Raw genomic sequence first — 24,661 nt, 5'->3', positions numbered from 1 at the left:
AAACGACATTTAAAGGACCGCTTTAATGAACTCCGGAACACTTATGAATTTTAACACCAAATCCAAACCCACTACACTCACAGAACATTTTCTTTCTTCTCTCCACGACACTGATTCTAACGACACGCAATTAATTCCTATCGAATTTTTTTTTCCAGTAGAGACTCAATCCGTTAGGCCAGGGTAGCCCGTTTAATTTGAAAAGGCAAGACAATTGATCCCAACGGGTCTAAATATCCGCTAAGAAACATATTAGATATCAATTCTTCTGTTATTTTTCCTTTACTCTTATAGTATTTGAATTCAAATTAGTTGTAACTGCCATATTTTATCACATTTTTTCCAGTATTACGCCATCATCCATTTACTATATATACATGTACATAGAAGCAATCCAATGTAAACTCTCATTGTACCTGAAGAAGGCTAATTTGGCCAGCCGAAATATAATACATTAATTTACTAAATGAAATCTGCGTTGTATCGGCTCTTGCTCGAATTATTTAGTTTCTTAATTTGTAATTACGCCGATCAGATCTAGCCAGTTTGATCCAAAGTACACCGACAGGAATAATGTCCACGGTTGCTTGCTTGAAAACTCCTCACATTAGCCCTCGATTATGATCGAATTATAATCGAATTAAATATGAAATGGGTTCACATCAACTAATTAGAGTCCCTGATTATAACTGGATTATAATTGCTTTAAACAACCTCAAGGGGGTTATTTGAACAGAATGGCGAACACGTGGTGGTTTGAGCAGACGAAACTTCTAATCGCTTTATGGAACGAAGATTTGGATTTGTCTTCTTCTATTCTTGGAAGCTATCCTTGGTTCTCTTCCCGCCTCAAGTATGGTGATGATAATCGTGGCAGCCACTCGATATGGGGCCATTTTGTTTCACACTGCAAGGTTACCCTGCCTATTGTATTTGAATAGCCCACTTTCGATATATTAAAATTCAGTCCTAAACAAAAGGCATCATCTCGAGGCTCTGGGGAATAAACTCATACAAATCCTTATATATATATATTCCCCAGATCCTCGAGATGATGTCTTTTGTTCAGGACTGAATTTTAATACCGGTATTTCGAAAGTGGGCTATTTTCGCAGATATCAATAGAACCATAATTGAATAAAATTGAAGGGAGTGTGATCGCCTGAACTATCCTTCAGTTGATCATAATCAACGTTGAGAGTTAACACGGCTTTAAAGACTCAAGGAGACCAAGGACGAATTCCTTTATTTATTCACCAATTTTGACCACTTGTTTGAATTGAAATTGCCATTTATACAAAATTCGATGTAAAATTCAATCGGAATTTTTAAGAAGTAATGTTGATAGTGTTGCCGAGGTCGAAAAAAAGTAAACTTGACACAGCCTGGCTTAAATACAATTTTATGAATGATTTGAATGCATAAAACGTTTCGAAATTGTTGTTACTCTGAAAATGCTGTTGAAACCGCAAAATTACAAAGCAGGGCTGAAGAATGAAAATTGAAAGCAGGCTGTTTCTCTTTCTTTCAATTAATTGTAAAATCGTTTTCACATTTACTTTCGAAAAATTGTTTTTGAAGAAACTTTCTGTGAATATGGAGATTATTAGGATTAGTCAAGCTGGCTCAGTCGCTCGTTGTTTCAAGCCCCGGTTTTTTTGTATGAACGATTCAATTTCTGAAAGGTCAAATGACCAGGGACAACCCGGGAGAGATTTTGACTTTGAAATCATGTTTTAACCTTTCTTTATAGACTTTATCAAATTATAAAGACACCGGACTGATAAGATTACAGGTTCAATCCCAAACAACGTTTCGCAGGTATCAGTGATCACAGCAATCTGAGAGTAGTCTGTTTTGACCAATATCAGAGTATTTAGGAAATAACTGTACACCTCGCGCCTTGCAAGCGTCAGTTGAGGGTGGAGGGGGAGATTGAAAGCGTGGTACATCAGTAATAGTCATATACATAATGGAACAGAGGCACAGCTGTCAACTGCTGGTGGCATGCAACAAATTTTCTCAATGGGAATAAACCTTAAGTCAGCAAAGAAGAAATTGTAGCTTGTTTGCAACTAACCACCCTAACAATTCTCACCGAAAAGAAGAATAGAAACGAAAATACACCCAATCCCGTTGGCTGAAGTGTTCGGATTAGTAACGAGTGCATTGTGAAGAAGAAAGATCAACTAAAAAAATGCCTTTGAATCTGTTTGATTTTGTTTCAGTTTGTGTTGGTTCTAACCGTAATTTCTTTCCATGATATCATACAGTGTATTCAAGGTAAAATAAAATTGCAGCTAATATTAAGCATTTAACTGAAATATATAATATTAAATATCTCTTGTACAGCCTCCCACCTCGATTAGCACTGTTACCTGTGGGATAGCTATCATATCTTAATTGATTATTATATATATATATATATATATATATATATATATATATATGTAATAAGGAAATAACTTCTTGAGGCATATGTGTTTCTAATCGGTTTTATACTTCAAACGTTTCGCCGTTTAGAGCTTCGTCAGTGAATGAAGATTATGAGTACAAGATTGCTTTATGATATAACGAAGAGACAAAATTTTCTGTTATTCCGAGTTTCGTGCTCACGCACTCATCAGACAGTATACTATCCTTAGATTTTTAACTTGTACTCTATTTTAAAAAAAATTTAACTGACGAAGGCCGAAGGGCCGAAACGTTTTTATTAAATTTCCTGGACCTCCGAGAAGTTTTGTCTTCCTCTCCAGTTTATATGCAACTTTATATATATATATATATATGTATATATACGTAAAGTAGGCTTGTATTTGCTGTACTAAGAGTGCTCTATACCATGCGGTAGGGCAATTACAAATGAATGAATAATCAGGACACGATCATACTTTTGCCTCTGGTTTTCATACAGGTCTGTTTCGTACAGGACGTTTAGTTTGTCCTGCACTCATCAGTGTGTAACCAAGAGTGATTTTATTCGTTGAAGATTACCCCTTTTTAGTCATACATGGCCGTTCGTGCTGCACGCTCCTATTTACTTAACGTTCTTCAATAGGTATTTCTCATTATGTCTACATTTACTAATCAACTCGTTGCGCTTATTGAGTGTTGCTGTTTGCGGCTGGCATATGATGTAATATTTCTCAGCTATGCATAAATTACAACCAAATAACATGTTACAGTACGTCAACATCAAATCCAACCACCCCCCAATCATCTTAAAGAACATTCCTGAAGGAATCAACAAGCGACTGTCAGAAATTTCTTCGAGTGAGGAAGTCTTCAATGAAGCAGCCCCCGTATATCAAAAGGCGCTGAGCGACAGTGGATATGTTTACAAACTCAATTATATTAGACCAACGGCTCCAAAGAAAGGGAGACGGCAAAGGAAGCGTAACATCATCTGGTTCAACCCACCCTACAACGAAAACGTGAAAACCAATGTGGGGAGAGAGTTCCTGAACATTATCCGTAAATGCTTTCCGAAAAGCAATAAATTACACAAGATCTTCAACAAGAACACAATAAAACTATCCTACAGTTGTATGCCAAACGTAAGAACAATCATCGAAGGAAATAACAAAAGAAAACTGGCAAAAGGCAGCAAAGATAATGTCCAGAAGGAATGCAATTGTCCGAGGAATACCACGTGCCCATTACAAGGAAAATGCCTCTCAAGAGACATCGTGTATCAGGCAACGGTGAAGACCAGCGAAAAGGAAGAAAAGTACGTAGGACTCACAGCAACTGATTTCAAAGCAAGGTTCGCAAACCATAAAGCATCGTTTAAAGCAAGAGCGAAGAGCAACTCAACTGAACTGAGCAAATACATTTGGCAATTAAAGGACAGCAACACCGACTATACAATTTCGTGGAAAATTCTTTGTCACGCCTCGCATTACACTAAAGCGACAAAACGTTGTAATTTATGCATAGCTGAGAAATATTACATCATATGCCAGCCGCAAACAGCAACACTCAATAAGCGCAACGAGTTGATTAGTAAATGTAGACATAATGAGAAATACCTATTGAAGAACGTTAGGTAAATAGGAGCGTGCAGCACGAACGGCCATGTATGACTAAAAAGGGGTAATCTTCAACGAATAAAATCACTCTTGGTTACACACTGATGAGTGCAGGACAAACTAAACGTCCTGTACGAAACAGACCTGTATGAAAACCAGAGGCAAAAGTATAATCGTGTCCTGATTATTCATTCATTTATATGTATATATATATATTTATCTGCCTTTGGAAATTAAAAAGGCGGCTCTGGCCTTACGGATTGAGTCTCTATTCGAATATACTTTTTCGATAGGAATTAATTGCATGTCGTTATAAATGTTGTGGGGAGAAGAGAGAAAATGTTCTGCGAGTGTAATGCGTTTGGGTTTGGTGTTAGCGTTATCTTAAGTGCGGCGGTGTTCATTTAAGTGATCCTTTAAACGTTGTTTAGTTTCTCCTATGCACTGTAGGTTCCATCTTCAACGTAATTTAAAAAACTCTACAATCTACTTCTTTCCTCTGACCACTGCAAAAAGGCTTTTCATCGTCTACCAGTTGTGGCCTTCAGACGCTTCCCCTAACCTTCGAAACTTGCTGGCTTTGGCTAACATACTGGCCTTAATCAGTGTAACTCATTCTAATTCGGCACTTCCTTCCGGTTCTTTTCGCTGTCGCAAAAACTGCGCTACAGGTCCTTACATTTTCCATGGACTAACCAACTACACATTGTTCTCCTCTGGCGAAACACGCTCCATTAATTCCAACATATCCTGTGGAAACTAAAAATCTTATTTACATGAAGGAATGTAACACATTTTCCCAACTTTTTCTCGCAGCCCCTACTTATCGATCGCCAAATAATGTCCATGTTATAACACAAAGACAAGAAAAAAAATGAGAACACCCCTTGAGGTTTTTCAAGCGTGTTAAAGCAACGATGATAACTGAATGATTAGAAAAGTAATGCAATGTTTGGAAATTGAATGGCTGAAGCTTTCAAACAATTGAAATGGCGCCAGCATGCAAAATCTTAGATTCTTTCACTAAATACATGCATGACAGAATGACATAAGAAAAAAGTTTTTGAATTGTCTGATTGGATTAAGTTTGTAATCTTTATTCCTTATCTTATCTGATGCAGTATTCATCTTTCTTTCAAAAAAGGAGTAACTCTTCGCCAAGATAAAGCCTGGTTTACACTAGGACATAAGCATGTATAACTGAGCAAAACGACGTTTACGCTTGTTGCATAAGCATAAGAGAAGTGACTTACGCAATCGCAGTTAGGGGCAGACCATTTAACTCTTGAGGGGGGGTGGGGGGCAAGAAATCCCTTATCCCATTATAAGGGCAGACCGCAAGCTACCTAAGCTAAGTGTAGGCCAACCGGTGGGACGTTTAGGCTAACCAGAGTGTTATTTAGGCCAATCGATGTGTTATTTTAATAGGGTAACCAGAGTTTCTCGCTGGCTTGCAGATTATCTGGAATGGTTGCAGTTTTGCTGGGATTTTGTAAAGCCCCCCAGGAATGATGAAATAGCTTTGCAACATTTTTTTTTTCTTGCTTGCAGCAGTGCAAGAATGTTTTTTCCATTTCATTTGTGCTGCATGCAATTTTTTTCTTCCAACAAGCGCTTTTTTTTTCAAAATCACCCACCCCTCCCCCCCCTTCCCCCTCAAGAGTTCAATGGTCGGCCCCTTAGCTCCCGAAAAAAAAATCGCTACTGAATGGGACCAGCAACGTTTCCAAAAGAATTTCTCCCGCTTCTATCGCGACGGCGACAAGAGAGACAACAAGAAGACAGAGAGAGGTCCAGTTGGGGCGGGAAGGGGGAAATATTTCCCAAAAGAGGAAAGAACAAGTACTCTTCCCCAATCTGGTACGGGAACTGCAACTCGCGGACCGAGAATTTTATTTCAGGACACTTCATCTGACGTTTTGTTATAAACGCAGGGATAATGGGAAACCGTCTCAGCAAGTTTCTCGTAAAAAACAGTACCTTCGGACGCCATCTTAGGCATTATTAACTTGAATATCCGCTTGCATAAAAAACAGCTGCCACCTCGGTCTTATGCTCATGATGGTCACGGTTATGTTGCGCCCGGTTCACACAGTTATTAACGTCACATAAGCATAAACATGGGGCGTAAGAAAATTGAAACGATTCCCTTTTCTTTCATAGCTATGCTTATGCTTATGTCACTCCCGGTTTACGCAGCTTATGCTTATGTTTATGCGTATACTTATGTCGTAGTGTAAGCCAGGCGGCTTTTAAATCAAGTATTTCGCAGATTTGCTCGCGAACTTTCTTTGTTAGTGTTGTTTTCGTTTATTAAAAAAACGGTTTATACCACCGTTCCTACTTAACAAGGCAAATCACCGCAAAAATTAAGATAATTTCGGAATTCACTCCTCTGTAGAATACAAGTAAAAAGATAACTTAGCAAAACATATATCAGCGGTGGTAGAATTCTCGCCACTGTTCTTACCTCATCTTAATTCCATCACAAAGATGTCCAGGTCCTCTTTTGTAAATCACGGTCTGTTTTCTGCTTTTCTTGTAATTTTTAAGGACTAACTGCGCTGTGAATCTGGAGAGAAGTCTGAGCTTTTATCACGGGTAAATAAAACAAAGCAGTACCCACCACAGGGGCATTGCTTTACGATTACATTTCCAATTTCCCCTGGCCTTATTGAGGGTAAAACTTAGTTGAATAATTCGTAAATGTCTCACAAAAGAACATATCCAGCCCTAATACTTACTTTCTTGACATTTTCCCTTTCATTTTACCAGTAGATAGAAGTAGTTTTAAAGTATTAATTTTTTTCTTCCGCGCACGCTGGTTATAAAGCAAGTTTTTGGCGGGAGCACAACGCGGCTGGTAGTAGCGGGAAAATCGAAAGCAGCTGCCGCTCACTGCCGCTGGGAAGGATTAGCACCTTTTTTTACTATTATTTAGCACTGGCCCAGATACCATACTAATATGCTTAAATACTGTCGAAAATCCCGGTAATAAAACGGCCTAAATCTTCAAAACCAGAACTTCTCAAGTCACGAAACTTTGAAGTTGCTTATTTTCTCTGGTTCTTGAAACTGAACCTGTTCAAAGATCAATTCTCAAAATAAGTAGATCTTAGTTTCACGAATCGCTTTTTGGGCCCGAGAAGTTCCCAAAGAATGACTCAGTATCGAAAGTCTAGTCGTTCTAGCGCTGGAGCAGTAATTGGGGACACTGTCAACTGAAATTATCAATCAACGCAAATCAAGTCAAATGTTCATGAATGTTGGTTTTTCTTGAGAGGGTAAAACCTATAGGTGCAGGGTAGAGAATCAACAAACTCAACCCACTCGGCCTGGGAATCGAACCCGGTGTCCTAGCGAATTTGGACCCCCCCGTACAACTTGATTACAAGGACAAACTTTTCCACTCATTAATTCTCGTGTTAATTTCCAATAAGGAAAAACTGAGCAAAGTTAGACATGACTTTCAGCGAAAGACTAAAAATCTTGTAGCGTTTATTCGTGTTGCTTTGGAAATGCAACAGTAAGCCAGAGTTCCATTTCCAAAATGGCGAGCGCAGCATGAATTTCTGATTATACGAGTGATTTGGCAAAGCAAAGACAGGCAAAATTAAAAGATTTCATGCTTTTATTTCGGTGTCCCTAAGAAGCTCAAGATAATCAACAGTGATCACGGCAGTCAGTTGAATTGTGAGTAAATGATTAAACAAGCGAGGATATACTCTTGGGAAAACTGACCCACAAACTCTGCATTGCACAAATTGGTTTGGCAAACATTCTGGTCTCGTGATCCTTTCACAAATTATATTAACCCGCGCTTGCCGAAATAATATGTTTTGAAGACCCTTTTCATCAGTTGTGTCATCGATCTGTGTGAAGCTACGAAAATCAACTTCTGGGTTTCCATTGAACAAGATAAAAACAACAGTTTGCGATTGACTTGACGGTGAGTCTAGGAAATAGACATGTTCTTTGCGCTTGTGGGAACCCAGTGGCATTGAATGAGAACACGAATTAAGGCGCCGACTTAAATATATAAAATTCACACTCCGTGTGATTTACACATATTAAACTGAGCCATTTTTTGGGGAGTATTTTTTGCGAGCTGCTTTCCGTGCAAAAATTCCGTACTTGCCGTTTACATGGAGGTCCCTGTGTTCTCCCAAACTCCAGCATCGTTCACATCGTATCGCTCAACACCGTGAATTAGCATTGATAAAATTTGTAAGAAGCTTTCTTAACGTATAGCGCTTCTCAGAAAAATCAGAGTTTATCTGCTTCTTAGGCAAAGACTGTGATATACCTACACTAGTGTTATCTGGTCATGTTGTGATAAATAATCTTTGAACAGAGTCGAAGTTGCAAAAAAGGGCGGCTAGGGTTATTTTGTCGGCCGATAAAGATTCGCCATCTGTACAATTATTTAATAAGTTAAAATGGATTCCTTTTTGTGAAGAAAATAAGATAAGCAGTTGTTCTCAAGTTTTCAAACTCATTCAGGGTACCGTACCCAATTATTTAATCAAACATTTTACTCACGTTTAATAATCAAATCCATTCTAGACATACTATAGGTATGCTAAATTTAATTTGCCCTAGTATATACGTGAGACAGAGGGTGGAAAGTCCTTCTTGGTTAGAGCTTGTAAACTTTGGAATAGGTTATCTTTAGAATTAAGACGTAAGGATTCTCTTTCTGTATTTAAGAAGAGTTTATTTAATGTAATTTTTAAAGAACAGCTTAGTTTAAATCACTTTAGTATTTAGCTTGATATTAATTTAATTTAATATTTTATATAGATTTGATAGCATTTTTATAGGATATTTAAATTCTGTTTTTTCTTTCTAATTTTTGAGGGCCACAAGTTTATTAGCTTTTAGCTATTTAGTGTTACCCTCCATAAATAGTGTGTATGTATGTATGTATGTATGTATGTACGTACCTAAACTCCGGTACTGAAGTAAAGATAACGAGCTGCATTCAAAAGGTATGCCGGCATAAAAAAAGCAACACTTACCTTCTGCAGTTGCCAGAAATAGGTAGCAAACGCTTTGACGTAAAGGGACACTAGATGGATCTCAAAATTGGGAGTGCATCTTAATTACAAGCATTTCTGGATAAAAGAGAGAAAATATACCACTCGAAAAAAGGTACTTCACAGCAATTGTAAGCATCTTTCCTACAGCTAAAACAACTTGAGTGCAAAACATGTTATCGCTGATAGTCGCCCATCTATGTAATTTCGCAGGCACGTTAGTTTTGTTGCCTTTTGTCTCCATACCGCTTTGGTATGGCAAATGATCCTGATCCTTTTTTGGAACTTCCACAAATTACAAATCCGTACTGACATTCTCCAAAAGCGCGGCTATGCTTCATTACAGTAAATGTTGATGAGTTGCAGTCATGTGACCGGCTCTCCAGTTTAAGTACTATTTAATCTACTCTGAGGGCGTTCAATATCTTCCTTTGGCGATTCAGCATCTTATATGTCAAAATCAATAATCCTTCCTACCCGAGAGACTTAACTCTGCGGTAACGGGTGCATCCTTATTCCGGATTTTTCCGGGGAGAAATCGAAAACATTTGGCTCAATGAGGTGGGACACTAGGGAAAAAAATTGGACTAACGCCATGACATTCTGGTGGGAGCTCAGCTGAAGAGAGCGCTTTTCTTTTTTTATTCTTTTTGAGGATCCTTTGAGAATATTCCGTCTAGATAGATAGATAGATAGATAGATAGATAGATAGGTAGATAGATAGATAGATAGATAGATAGATAGATAGATAGATAGATAGATAGGAGGACAACTTTATTTAAACACGGTAATTTCATCAAAAGTATCAAATTTACATGTGTATTTTACATAGAAAATCTGTTCTACCTAAAAGCCATGCATAATATACATAGATATATAAGTTTAAAATATCAACTGTGACGTTAAAGTACTTTCTTTTAAAAAAATAGCTTAGTTTAATCAGTTTTTGCCGATGCAAACTTGAAGATTTTATTTGCTTTTTGAAAGCATTTACAGAGGGCAATTGTTTTAAGTGGTCTGGCAGCGCATTCCATATGGTCGCTTCTGTAAACACGAAATTGGTTTTAAACAATGATGTTCTGGCAGCTGGGATCTCGAAATTATATTTCGATTTTCTTAAATTATACATTTTAGGTCCCAACTGCTCAGTAAACATATCAATCATGTATTTGGGAGCAGTGCCATGAATAATTTTGTAAATCTTAATGGCTTTTTGCTGCTACTCATTTCGGTCGATGGCCACAAACCCAACGCTTCAAGAATTTGAGCTGACCGCACCGCGTATGGGAGACCGGTCACAACGCGGGCAGCTCGATTTTGTAACCTCTGAAGCTCATTAGAAAGGCTCTGGGAAATGCTGTCCCAGACGAGTGAACAATAATTAAAGGAAGGTTCTATGATCAATCTGTAGACGGTAATTCTATTATCGAGAGTAAGAGTGGGTGCTATTTGCCTGAGAACACTGATATTCTAATATGGACGACTGATCGATCAGATCAGAATAAATGCCGACAGTAATCATATTGAAGGCTGAGTCCAAGTGCTGAAACTGCTAATCCGGTAAAACCAAACCGAGATCTCCCTAACAAACACATGCAGTTGACTCTTACCATAGACACGGGAATAAACCAAAATCTTGTAACATAGAGAGCACATAGATGTTCTTTGAAGTCTCGTGGGTCAATAGAAACGCAAGTCGATGCTACCCGAATTCTTAGAAAATTAAAAATTTGTAATGACTCCAATCCTCCACTATTTTACTCAAACCCCCCACCTGCTAATCCCCTCTCCACACTTAATTAATGGAACAAAACCATTTCCTAGCAAAAGCAGAAGTCATAAAGAGCTATTGACGTTAGTCAGGAACTATAAACAAAGAAAAGAGAGTCGATCAACTGAATTCATTTGGTTGGCGATAGATCTTTTGACGTTTGCTTCCGTTATAATCACAAAAATAGTTATTACCATCACATATTAGACCTTGGCCTTCGGGTACATAGTTGTGGTGGATAATGGGTGTATTTATATTGGACGGTGACCAGTTTGTCTTCATGTTTTATTAACAAACAGATCAAACCCAGGTTTGAATTTTCTTTAGCACGCCACAAGCTAAAGAAATGTAACGTGAAATATGTAATGACTACCCACACGCTTCTCGCACTTAAGTCAGTAAATACCTCAAGAAGGACCTTAAAACCAGTCCGGATGAGCACTTCTTAAAAATAGTATCACGACTTCAAATATTACCGAGTGACCAGTATCCCGCAACATTTTCTACTTTTGCAGCTCCAATCAAGACGTACAAAGTACGTCATTAGGAATTTTGCCCATTTCGGCAATCGGTCTTTCGGTTTCCTTGGTTTGGGTTCTTTCCTGCAGTTAGCGGACTTAATTTCTTTTCTTTCTGTGTCCGCTCTCACTGTTTTTTTTGTTGTTTGGCCTTCAATATATTTGGGGTTCAGCCACCGTGAAAGTGGCTACTACAGGGAATTATGTAATGGGTTTTCCAGTTTTCAAATATTTTAGTTTTCAGTCATTCGACACAGCAGGCAATGATACCGGCGACTCAGGATTAGACGCCGTGGGCAAGTATACGGTGCACAAGGTCGATGTTCTCTATGCGGCATTTCTGATGGGTATTCGATGGTAAATTTCAGTTTTGTTTTGCGTTTTTTATAATAGCGCTGGTGGTTTTGACCTTTATTCTTTTTCTGTTTGACGGTTTGGGCAATTAGGCTGCGTTTTTGCGATTTTTCGGAATCCCTGATGCCTAAATCTGGCCGAGCCGAGCCTGTTAATGGGTTTAATGAATTTTTACGTTTTTTAATAATTGATAAGTGTCATACAAGTAAGGGAATGAGTAGAAAAGCAGCTTTAATTAAACCTCAAACCTGACGAAACTAGCGCATAATTATTTCTCCATCATGTCCGGCCTTTTTTTTTCAGTAAGGAAATTCTAAAATCATGTTTTATTATCAGTATTATATAAGACACAAATGCATTCATGCTAAAATCTAAGCTCCCAAATTTCCAAGTTATGATGTGTTACGCTGCGTGTACACATTGACTATTCATGTGATTGTGCTGATTTCAGTATTAAAGTCCTGTCAAGTTAAGCCAAGCTTTTCTTCAGATAACTCTGCAACTGCTGAAGTTTCTCAATTCAAGGGCAGCATTTAGAATTCCGACCCATTACTTGATGTTCTAGCGTTCTGGCCCCATTTGTTCAAAGGCTTGATAACTTTATCCGCGGTGGATAAGTCCGGGCACTATTCGTCCTATCCGTCAGTTTCAATCTCTGCCGCAAAGATTTCTGTATTTGCCCTCGTAACTGTGAATATGCACAACTGAAGCACGTCTAGTTAAAAGGTGTGTAAGAAAATATTGGCCAACGTTTACCTTGAAGTGTATTTTATACTCTGGATAATGAGTTATCAGGCCTTTGAATAACTGCATGGGGCCTGGACCACAGGGTAAGTTTCAGCGAGTAAGAGAATATGTAAAATTTAATGCCGTAAAAAAATGAATAAAATGAAGTAGAACTGAGAGGTAAACGTCTTTAACGATAACAATATCATTTGTGCATTCACTGACGTCTTAGAACATTTTAGTGGAGCCGATGGCTTTTCTCTTCTTTAGAAGGAGTTGTCCCTCATGCGGATTTTCTAAGGTGATAGCCATTATTTGGTGAAAGCTTACAGCTACCGTTAGCAACATTTTTCGTTACTTTGAATACAAATTCTAAATTTACCTAACTTGATGAAACTTTCAACCGTTCAAATTTCAATTCATTGGAGATATTTCACCCAGGAACGATACAATAATTAGGACTTTTACCTGAACCAACAACCACTCAAAGGTGGTAGTATGTTTTTTTGTTACAAAACTAAAGCTCTTGTGATACACCCGGTATTTATCGACAGCTCCACAGTCTCGAACAAAACGAACTCTGCCGAGGTGCTCTCATTATAGAAGTCAACGTGCATACAATTACTTCGCAGTGCTATGAGTTCTCATATCGTGAAACATGTAGTGCAACCATATATTTGAACGAGTAGCATTAACGATGAACGCAGAATTATCTCGAAGAATGCCGATCTGGTCTCGATGTTAATTAAAAGTGCTGACACGGCTTTACCAATCAGCTAGTGTTATACAACAATACTGCACGTGTTTTGTACCAATATTAAAGCGAGAAGAACGAGCACTCCCACATTGTCAAAGGTGTTCATTTCCTTCATTGCTAAACCTGGTAATTACCCACTTATGGGACGCGACATTTTCTCATTTCTAGGCTGTTCGAAAATTGCTGTTGTTGTTGCTTCAAACAATACTGATTGATTATTGTCGCGTTTGAACTGAGTTGACATACTCAACAGCAACTGGTTTTCGAAAATCAAACAAGAACCATGTTAAGATTACAATTTTGCAATAGGAAATGATTTGAATGACCAATTCTCTGTTGCATTGATGTGGACGCGGAGCAGTCTTTCATAGTACGTTGAAAGAAATTCGTTGTTTTCGAGTGCCACACAGTGAATAAACAGGGCGTTTAAAGCTGAAACCGAAATGTATTTTGCCCCACTCTGTGTATAAAAGGCAAAACGGACAGTTTGGACAATTTCACTTCAATACTGGAGACCTGAATGTCAAGCCGAACACTTTTCTTAATTAGACCTTCACGTTTGCTCTTTTAATCTTTGTACTGTAAACACCTCCTACTATGCTCTTCTAAATTCCTTACTAAAAGAGTCAGTCAAGGCCGAAACCTTTTAAAATATGACAATATCATTATTCCGGGTAATGTAGCTCCTATCGCAGAGCCAGTGGATCTTCTTCAGGTTTAAATTCCCTGGAATAACTGGTAATTGTTTTTGTATTTTCGGTTTTGACCCCTTAAACAAGATAAATTATTAAACTTGGTTTCCTTCCAACGTTCGCGTTAATTACTTTATTTCAACAGCCGTGTTCCAAGCTAAGTGCACAATAAGTTAATACAGAAAACAAAAAAAAACTTACCTCCACTCGTTTCACTGATCTCTCAGGCTATTGCATAACCAGGCTTCTTTCTTTTGACTGAGTTTGACTTCTAGACTGGGTACAAAGCTTTTTTTTTTCTGAACTTCACATGTCCCATGGGAGAGGTTTTCAATGGTTTTATAGAGCCAATATAAACAGTGCCTTTTTTAATGTTATGCCGAGCAACCTAGAGCTCTCGCGTGTAATTAAAAGCTAATTGTCCTGTCGGCTTACTGCATGTAAAAAATGAATGAAATATGATTACTCAGTGATACGGCTGATATCTGAGCCGAAAACGTATCCCACGTAATTTCGACGCTTCCATTGTAGGATTAAAATTTAAGCTCTCGAAAGTGCTTCTGAAGTGTTGGTTGGCTTGAAAGGTCACATCCTTAAAACAAGTGACTGTGGCAAGACCCCAGGAGATTCTGTCTGAGTCAAAGAAATCGAATGAAAACCTGAATGTAAATATTTTAAGAGCATTGAGATATTTATGTAACCTTAGAAATAAAAATTATCAAATGTCTGGCAGTTGAAACCTGAATTTCTCGCAGTTACTGCTGATTCAGTTTGGAACTGTGACAATCTGCCAACACCGTCCGGTTCGGGGCTAAAGAAGCGCGGCGGGAATTTCATTATTAAAACTGGAAGTAGAAGATTCTGAACGATGAGATCTTCCTGTCTCGCGGCTTTACCCAATCGTACCTTCCGCACCAAAATCTAATGCCCTCCTGATTTTTTGAGCCAGTGTTTTTTGATTTTCAGTCGGGTCGAAAATCGGGTTGAAATGAGATAGACTATCAGTTTCACTGAGTCAGTCAGAGGGACAGTCTAGTCGAGTCCTTTCGGTTAAGAAATACAACAGCCGTTACAGAAGAGTTACATAACCAGATTTGTAAAAATATTCTTTTTGAAGCTAAACAAGCTTCGCTGACAACTTTTTCGATAGCAAACGCTTTCAAATCCTCAAACTCGTCGTTCAATATCAAATTATATTAGCTCAACAAGGTAGTGATAAAAGGCGGGTTTACACTATGTAAGAAGGGTTTAAGTATGCCTGAGTTGTACTTTGAATGTCCACGGGGTTTATTTTAGTCGAATTACGGTTACCTTACCTTCAGGGAAACCGAAAAACGATCTCAAGTCTAGTTCGAATGCGTACTTGAGCATATCAAAACACGAGAAGGCGTGAAGTAAGTCTCAAGTTGATTTGAGTTTCTGTCGCCATGATGGCAGTTATGGCCTACTTAGACGCCCAGTATGAAGTTGCCTCTGCTTGAAAGTTTTGAGTGTTTCAACTCAAAGAATTTCTACCAGCAACACAAAAAATAGACTGAGAGAGGTCAACTTTCTCGAAGGTCAATCTAATGGACAGTTAATGGCATCAGGGCGTTAAAAACTGACAACTATAACACAGTATTCACGCAATTGAATCAAAATTCTACTACATACAAGTGGCAAAAATAGTCATCATTTTCCGGAGTGTGTATAAAAAAACAAACATAACCTGAACTTTGGAAAGGAGTCATCATGCGGATTTGCATGCTCCGCTGTTGACCCCGCCCATTTAACTTCGCCTCCCTTCGTAAATTGCCAATTGCTTGCCTTCTTCTGATCTAGTGCTTTTAAGTTATTAATTTGGTTCCTTTGAGCCGTTACTGTAAATATCAACGTCTTTATTTATAGGCCGCAAAGGTCAGTAAAATGTCTGCTGCAAACTCGTTTGAAAGTAATATTAGCTTTCAGCATGACGCAACAAGGCTTTCATGTGATCACGGCCAATTTTGCTGTCAAAATATCGGGAAACTTACAAAGGCAACGGGGGCGTCCAAACAAAAAACTAGGTTAAATGATCAGAAAAACAATTATTGCACGTGCGGCATGCATTTTAGCACATTTCCTTTGCCCAGTTTGCCAATTTCAGCACCGTGGACTCCTTCAATTTGACTACTGTCTGTTTTGATTATGTGGTCCCATCTATCAGTAGTAGTCCATTAGATTGCGCCAGACCACAACACCGGGAACTCCATGTCCTACTCATTTCGACTTGTGTGTGGGATCTTTGATGTCCCGCAGAGTTTGTGAACATTGAAGGGAAAATCATTTCCGTCCTCCGCAAAAACAACAACGTTTAATTATTGACGACAACGTTCGCATGCAGCGACTAGACAATCTTCCATTCTCTATAATTTTTAACGGCGTTCCTCCCAGTTGTAGTGTACTTCGAAAACATTGTACGACGCGAATAAGATGGGACCGCGCGTCCGTCAGCTTTGCCCCTCATCTAGTCGCCACGCTTTTTCTTTTGTCTCTTAATATGTAATTATAATGTTTGCGAGCTAGATGAAAGTATCTAAATGAATAGACGCAAAACAGATACGTTGTTGTTGTCGTCGTCGTCGCGAAGCTTGCATTTAATTAGCCGCGGGAGAGGAACCAGTGTTCGAGGTGACGTAAAGCCCCAGGAAAAGGACGGCGTAAACATTTGCTTCAACATGTTGAACGATGTTGACTGCTGGGGTTGTCAAACAGTTCCAACATCGGTCCAACATGAGTCCAACATCGATCCAACGTGGGTTCAACTTCGATTCAACATGTTTCAACATAAGTGAAAGGGAGGAAAACGGTGTAAACATCGCAGTTCAATAACCCAGAACGGATGTTGAATGTTGAAGTTGTTTGCCAGGGCCTTAAAGGGGCTCTATCACGCTATTTTATTGTGTTTTAAGGGAATCTTTGGTTACTCACGAATTCAAAACTCGAAAATGGTAATGTAGAATTCCTTTACTGATAAAATTATCGTTACATCACAAACAAGATGATTCTGTTTGATTTGCCATAAACTTGAAAAACGTTGGCTTTTTTTTTTTTTTTTTTTCAAATATTACCCAAATGCAATCCGTTTCAATCTTTGTGTCCATCCATGCCTCTCTTTTCTTTTGCTGTATTTATTTTATGTTGGTTAACAGTTTTAAGTGGTTATTGCAATGTTTCATTCTACTTTTTAGGGATTTTGGTTGTCATGAAATTACATCATTTTGCGTGACATAGCGCCTTGTACACCGATTCAGGGGGTTTTTCTCGACGTAAGACGTGATGTTCTATTGAGTTGAAAAACACTTAAGAGGACTTCTTTGGTAAGACGTTACGTAAAGGTGAGTCTGCATTCTTAGCACTTGATTACAGCAAATTTAGAATAACTTATTCCCACGATAAAATTTATGAAAACTTCAGAGAATGCCGATAGCATACTTCAAGAACCCGGCAAGCCGTTTCAGAAGTAAATTATCATGATACCAATTTTCTAGAACCCGAGCCCTCTAAAACAGACGGGGACTGAGAAGATCAGAGTATACCTTGAGAAAATGACAAGGAGCAGAAATGAAAAAGATCCGGAGAAAAACGTTTTTCACAGAGAGAGTGGTCTTACCTTTTAGTCATCATCATATGAAGATGAATGAGAGCTTTCTTCTCTGTCTCGTGGAACCGACCAGACGGTTGATCGAGTGAAGACCAGTAGAACGTCGGACAATCCCAATCGGACTAACATTCAATGCCTAAAATAACTGAGGACAAAGTGCTACTTTAAGAATGACGCATGGAAATGGCTACAACTTCCTGCCTTCTTGGGTAACCCCTTTCAAGCTTGGGCCCCATTTCACTATCCCTGTCTAAAAAGATAAAGAACTCACACGCGTATCACAAAAAATGACAATTCCCTACGCAATTAGGAGGTGGACGGCATGACTCGATATATTATTGAAAAGGCTTATGTATCGTGTTTGCAGCAACAGAAAGAAAAAGCTATCGTAGCTGTTGAGCTGGAGTCTTGAATGACCTTGTACTGCGTTGAACTATTCTGCAGCCTAAGAGAGACATACTAAACTAAATAAAGTTATTGCGGTTCTTCTTATTACACTTGTTCAAAGCGAACACTGAAGGTGCTTTCCATTTGACTGAACCGACCGACCAGACAGGGCATTTGGCAGGAATAACTCTACGACTCCTTCAAATTAACACACTTCGAAGATGACATATGCTGGAACTCGGAGTTCGAGGGATTATCATCGTGCAAGTGTTCCTTCAAATTGTTGCATTTTGTTGGCAAACTGACGGGTCTGGCTGGCCAGTTCTGATAAAGGAAAGCGCCCTTAGTTAATCCACTTTTTCATATAATTAATGTTTCAAAACGAAGTAAAGTAAACACCCGCATATAAGAACACTTTTTCAGGTTTAAGGCTGATCGTGTTCTTATGTGAGGGGTGCTAAGTGAGAAATCAGCGTGAAAGGGTTCTTGAAAGGTTCTTAAAATTGGTTTCAGAAATACTTCAAATTATATATTACTAGAGGTTTAATTAACATACAATGCTGTTTTGTAATAGATTTTATAGTTTGTAATGGTCCTTAACACCATAGTGCTTTGATAGAAGTTACTATACTGTATTGTTTCCTTATCCAAATAACCTTTCCCTTTGTATTGAGAACATGTTTTATTTATCAGGATGAATTTGTTCTTATTTATATGGTGCTTTATTGGCCAAATTTCAGCCTGATGTTCTTAATCCACCTTTTCTTATATGCGGTGTTTACTGTATGAATGAGTATTTTCCGAGAACACTGAACTAATTTATTTTTGTAGGTGAGTCACCTATCGGAAGCATGCGTGAAAAAAGCTACCGTCAAAATTGAGAAACGAAGAGATAAGAAAAGAGACGAGAAGCAGTTCAATTATTATTTTAGTGCAAGCATTCTTGCGAAATTTAAAAAATGTGGACAAGTGGGGCTAAAATAGCTGATGACGCAAATTGGACAGGGTGCTCGTAAGACTAGAGCGGTTTAAGGGCTATACAAACAGAGAAAATACACGTTAAGAGACAGCAAATTTAGGCTAAATTTAACTCCCAAAAGAGCAAATATAGAGCTAAACGCTGTATCCATTAGTGATGCCTGTGAGGTACTTCATTCCACCGAAGAATGGAAACTGATTTACAAAGGCTGGACAGAGAAACGCAACCGGAAGATAACAGGAAATTTAATAATAAAGTGGCAAATCTTGTTTGGCATATGAAGTATTTCATACTGCTGGCTGTGCTGTTTTCCTTACTATTTTTTCTCAACTGTACACTATCCTGTATTTTGCTCCTCCTAAAACTGGTGTAACTGAACCGTATTGTGGAATTACACAAATATATTTGAAAAATATCCCACAAATGATGAGTGCTGTTTTGGGACGAGTTATTCTAAGTCTTCGCATCACACTGGACTAAATCCTGTTCAAACTACGTAGACGCAGAAAAACATTCAAAAGAAAGTAGAGAATTTCAGCAGTCTTTAACAACTACTTACTGATCCAGCTTCAACAGCCCATGCGAATTGAGATTATATTCTAATGGCAAAGTCCCGATGGCAAGAATCAGATAGAGCTAAATTATATGACGTTTCGTGTTGGGGAAAGCGAGAGGATCCTAGCAGCCAAATTTGGCAAAATCGTGGGGGCGAAAAACGCAACAAGTGCCTTACCGCACAAAGAAATGGAGACACCAAGGAAAACGAGAAGAAGTATTCAGGGACACTGAGCTGTAACAAGCGTGCTGGCGTCGCAAAAGCGAACGGCAAAATCAGTGGAAAAACTGAACCGTGAGAGTACAAGTGGAAAAAAGTAATAATGCGTACTTTCGTTGTTACTTTTCCTTGATGAATTCAAACACCATCACAAATGCCTCACCTGAGTCTTTTTTTGCATCGCTTAATCGCATCCTTGCGCTTTCGCCAGTCTCTAGAGTGACCATTGCGCCAAGAGTAGCCACACCTGGTTTATGGTGGAGTGAGGCGCCTTCAGCTTTGAAGTGGTCTGGAAGAAATGTTACAATTCAGCGCAGTTCGATGTTTGAAGGTTGAGTTCTGTACAAAACTATTTTTATGGGCCTGTTTAAATGAAGGCGGGTAACCCGCTTGAGCGGTAACCTTGGTGGAGTCAAAAAATATCTTGCGTTTACATGCAACGTTATCACTCCTTTCTCCCGCCGATTAATTAACCGAAGCATTGCGGTTAATCCATTGCAACTTCTAGGCCGAATTCGTCTGGAAAATCGATGGCCATACAATGACGAATTTCTGCGTACATGCAGGTCAAGTCGGCCTCGAAATCGATGCCATTAAAATTACAATTTGTTTTGTAGTCCTTCAAGTAATTCAAGAGAATTTCCACTTGATCAGCTGTCCAAGTTTTGTTCTTCTTTGCTTTCTTGGCGGCTTTAGGCTGATCTGAGGCTTTTCTCTTACGTGTGTACCTTGTGCCATCGAGAGATCATTCAATGCATTTGAACAGGCCTCAGTTGAAGTCGAAGTTGTGTTGTTGTTGTTTATAGCAGCAAACTCGCTTAGGCCTTCAGCTGAAGCTTGAATTATTTCGGCATTTTCTTTATTCCCTTCGTCTTCGCCTTCGTTATTGCACCGTTCCAAACTGGAGAGATGAATTCGGCGAAAAATCTCGCCACGCTCGTATCTGCGACAAACACGAGCCGACCCCGGGTAGGCGGGTTACCCCACCTTCAGCGGTTTACATGGTAAAAAGCGACCTCGGCGAGGCGGGTTACCCGGCATGGCAGACTTGGCAACCTGCCTTCGCGAGTCACCCCACCCATCATGTAAACGCAACGCCGAAAAAATAAGAGTTTATATGAACAGCCGGGTTACCTAACTCGGTAATCACGGCATTCTTGTGAGAAAAAATGACTATGTATAAGGCCCTCTTTACATGACCCCGGGTTGTTTTTTACTCCGCGGGGTGAAATCACCGCAGAGAGTGCTAGAAATAAACACTTTACACAAACCTGGGTTGTCAGTTCGCAATAGCGCGTGGTTTGCTTCGGGCCAGCCTTTCTACCGATCAAAAACTTAAACCATGGGCTAGACTGAAAGATGACAAACAAAAAGCCTAGAAAGTATAACGGAATGGTGGGAGGTCCTGATGTACAAACCGAAAAAAAAAAACGAAACAATATGGTTATTTGACTGAAAGTACCAACCCGGGTTGGCTTTTGTCCCACTGTTTACATGTAAGAATTAAAGAAATTTTAACCCTTCTAGCCGGGTCAACCCGAGTGTCAAGAAGGGTTACCCGGCAAGGGGGGCTGACCCGGCTTGACCACTGTTTTCATGTAAACGCCTGTAAACTTTTGACTGCAAAAGGGTTACCCGCCGCGGTGATTTAACCCGGGCTAAAAAGCAACCCGGGGTCGTGTAAAGAGGCCCGGCTAAGAGTCGAATTTTTAAACTTTATGTCATTCCTTCCCTTGTCGTCCTTGCATAGTCTAATAGGTTTTCATGGTATAGAAGCCTATAATTATCGCCAGTTGTGATTGATAATCAACACACCATGGCCAGCAACGGATGCAAATGATTTGTGGAATAGCCAAGTTGGAAATGACATGCGCGTAGTAATGTCCCCACTACCACTATTGACGCTACCGTGGAAGGCTAACGATATGTATGTAACAACAAATTTAAGGCCGGGAAAGCTATGTCTCAAGTATTCCAACATTATTTGCTATTAATTGCGCAAAATTCTTGGTTTTCACGTGACGTCATCAAAACTAAAAAATAAGGAATCGTCAATCCTTTTGAGATTTTAGTTTAATTAGTTATTAGAACAGCTGAAGACTTATCTGTTCACAAATTTTCAGTTTGATAGGGTATTTCGTCTTGTGATACAGCAACGTTGAAAGGCAATTGAACGAAATATCAACGTAACTAATTGTTCTAAAACGCGATTAAAGAAAATATATGTATAACATCAACAACAATCATAGCCTCTTCGCACTTGCCTAGATGCATGGGTAATAATTAATAATTAACAATTATTCCATGAGCGCGCGTTGGATATGAGATGGTAAAATAGCCAACGAGGCGCGTAGCGCTGAGTTGGCTATAACCACTCTCATATCCAACAAGCGCGAATGGAATAATTGTTTTATTAAATTCCTTAAACTTCAAAAGTTTAGAAGTACGAAATACGAGCGAAAAAAGCGAGAAAATCCTAGCGAAACCGAAAAAAAGTTGATGAAGATGCGATGTTGTGTAATACCTCGTGGTCAGACAGACGCAGGCTCATCACAAAAACATTTCTTACCTTTTCGCGTATCTCTAAGCTTCGAAAGTGATCCAAACTTTCCACAAAAACGTTTTTCTTTTGCTTTATACCGAAAGAAATTTCGCTTTCTGGCGTAAACGTTTTTAGTTTAGCAACGCTAAGCGCCATCATTTACCATATAAGGTCAAACTAAGGTATATGAGCTGATAGCCGAGATTGAGTGAACCAATCAGAGCACGAGAATTGCATTATCCGAGGTTGAGAATTTAATAATAATAATTTATTCATTTTTCTATCGTGCCAACTGCATCAATATATGATCTCCGGAGAAAGAGGTCTGGTATCTAGCACAGTTGCCAAGGAACGCCTTGCAAAAAGACTCAAACACCTGAGAAGCTGTAATGGCAGACGAAAGAGAAGCTCTTACTTTTTTCCCCATTCTCAGTGACAGCACGAGAAAGAAAGGAAATCATGATACGTGTGTTGGACTTAAGAAAATCCATAAGCCGTTGATACTGCCTAGTTTGGATCTTAGAACAGTTGATTTGCAGTTAGTAAGCAGTTTATTTTCGCATAAACAAATCTGCAAAAAGGTCACTGAATGGTTTGTTGGCTGGCGATCTTGGCAACAGAAAATTCTTTTGTGTGGAGTTTCTGAGAGATGCTCTAAAGACCAGCTTAAAGCATTACTGACAACGCTTGAGCCGGTTTTTCACAGGGATTTCACCACAAGACTCAAAGGAATTTATCCAACAACCCTCATTCGTCCACCTGAGGTTAAAACAGCACCTGCTCCCAGCTTTAGCGCGGAGGAGCTGGCAAACACGCTGTTACCAAAGCTAAGCGACGAAATACACGTGGATGATTCTTCGATCACCGTTGCGAGAGATATTGACCATTTTGAGAACGGGGAGACAGATATTTTGCAATTAACATCAGACTTGTTTCAAGGGAGTGACAGTGATGAATATGCAAATGTCACGATCGATGATAGAAACAATATGACGACGAGAGGGAAAGCGCCTGGGGCTTTGTCCCGTGATACTTCTTTAGTGAGTGTGACTCTGTCCACTCATACCGTGCAACGGGCGCTAGATGTAGAGGAAAGCCGCCGGCATGAGCACGCTGCACCGTGTTTACGGAGAGTGAGCACGCCGCATTTTTTTCCTCAATTTGGTCATAGGCAACTTGGGTTGATGAAGTCAACTCCGAGGATTGGTGACACTGATAGATTGTATGGGAATGCACCTGTTACATTTAAACATGATAAATGGTGGGAAGGTCATAAAGGAACACCTCTGATAAAGCCCCGACGGAGTAAACTGTCAAATCATTTCAAGTCCCAAATAACTCAGATTTACCAGGTATAGATATACATTTGTAGAAAAGTGCATACATTCCATCATCAAAATCACATTGATGTTAACTTCTAGATGTGCTAACCTTGGACAATATGTTCAAGTTTAGTCTCCTTAAAAACTTCCTTGATCTCACAAAACTCTTAAATTATGGAGTCTGATGTCTGTTCCTGCAAAATTACCTGCCTCCAACTTTGATTATTTTAATCACACACCAAATGTGAGAACAAAATTATGGCAAATGTACATTTAAGTTTGCCATTGTCAGAGTGTGAAGGACATTCTCATTTAAATATATAAATGCTCAGGTATCTCCAGTTCTAGAAAGGTTCGAAGAAATTCTGTTAAACTATCAGTTATAAAGGATAAATTTCTCGATGGATGGCATTTGTACTGATTTTACTCCATTTTTTTAATCCATGCACTTCTCTTGGAAGGCAGGCAATATTTTCCTTTCTCTCTTATACTTGAAGTTACTCCAACAGTTACTGCAGGTGTAAATGAAGCTTAACTTAACCCTTAAACTCCCAAGCTGGCCTGAACTAGCCATACTTAGTATTTTACTCTGTCTAATGCCAGACGATTTTACAATGGGGAACCCCAGGGCAGTGCTGGAAATAACAGTCGGTCATCGGACATTGTCGGACCAAATTTTGAAAATGTCTGGCCAATTGCACATCGTGATCAGACACGATGACCGAACATGTCACCAGCACATCTTGAGTTCTCTTCTTCAAGGTGTTGTCAGTCGATGAATTATGTCCGGTCCGATTTGTCAAATGTCCAACCAAAAGGAAGATTTGAAAGGACATATGTCCTCTGAATAAAGAAAAATTATTTCCAGCACTGCCAGGGAGTCAATGGGTTAACTAAAAAAATTGTGCCTTAACAGTGAAGTTACGGTAGAGTTATGTTTGCAACCTGAAGAACAAGATTAAAAATTACAGTACTGAGTAAATGATTTTGAGGATGATGATGATGATGATGATGATGATGACGACGACAATATTGACAACAAAGATGATTATTTAAGAAATAACAGTGGTGATGATATCATTTTATTATTAGCAATAATGATAATGTTTAATGATAAATGAGCTCAATAATTTTGGGCTATTTAGT

The 24,661-nt window shown here is 39.0% G+C and overlaps 2 protein-coding genes and 1 long non-coding RNA gene across 5 annotated transcripts in view; 2 read left to right on the top strand and 1 right to left on the bottom strand.

Moving 5' to 3' along the window:
• Positions 1-14,312, bottom strand: part of LOC138027949 (bone morphogenetic protein 2-like) — a 52,105-nt gene extending 37,793 nt beyond the window's left edge. Inside the window, exons 1-2 of the mRNA XM_068875582.1 lie at positions 14,090-14,312; positions 9,053-9,148 (exon numbers count right to left, since the gene is read on the bottom strand). The gene's annotated coding sequence lies outside the window, so the exon portion shown is untranslated. The remainder of the gene's footprint in view (positions 1-9,052; positions 9,149-14,089) is intronic.
• Positions 1-19,249, top strand: part of LOC138027953 (uncharacterized) — a 50,055-nt gene extending 30,806 nt beyond the window's left edge. For both annotated transcript variants that reach the window (XR_011127545.1, XR_011127546.1), the window contains exons 3-4: positions 17,098-17,244; positions 17,398-19,249. This is a non-coding gene — a long non-coding RNA (uncharacterized lncRNA). The remainder of the gene's footprint in view (positions 1-17,097; positions 17,245-17,397) is intronic.
• Positions 19,250-22,547: 3,298 nt separating this feature from the next.
• LOC138027948 (uncharacterized) overlaps positions 22,548-24,661 on the top strand; it is a 26,108-nt gene continuing 23,994 nt past the window's right edge. For both annotated transcript variants that reach the window (XM_068875578.1, XM_068875577.1), the window contains exon 1: positions 22,548-23,545. In XM_068875578.1, coding sequence (XP_068731679.1) covers positions 22,583-23,545 — 963 coding nt within the window. In that variant the 5' untranslated portion in view covers positions 22,548-22,582. The remainder of the gene's footprint in view (positions 23,546-24,661) is intronic.

Source organism: Montipora capricornis, chromosome 12 (assembly GCF_036669925.1).
Source record: "Montipora capricornis isolate CH-2021 chromosome 12, ASM3666992v2, whole genome shotgun sequence".
NCBI lineage: Eukaryota > Metazoa > Cnidaria > Anthozoa > Scleractinia > Acroporidae > Montipora > Montipora capricornis.
This window is presented reverse-complemented; position numbering and strand designations above follow the sequence as displayed.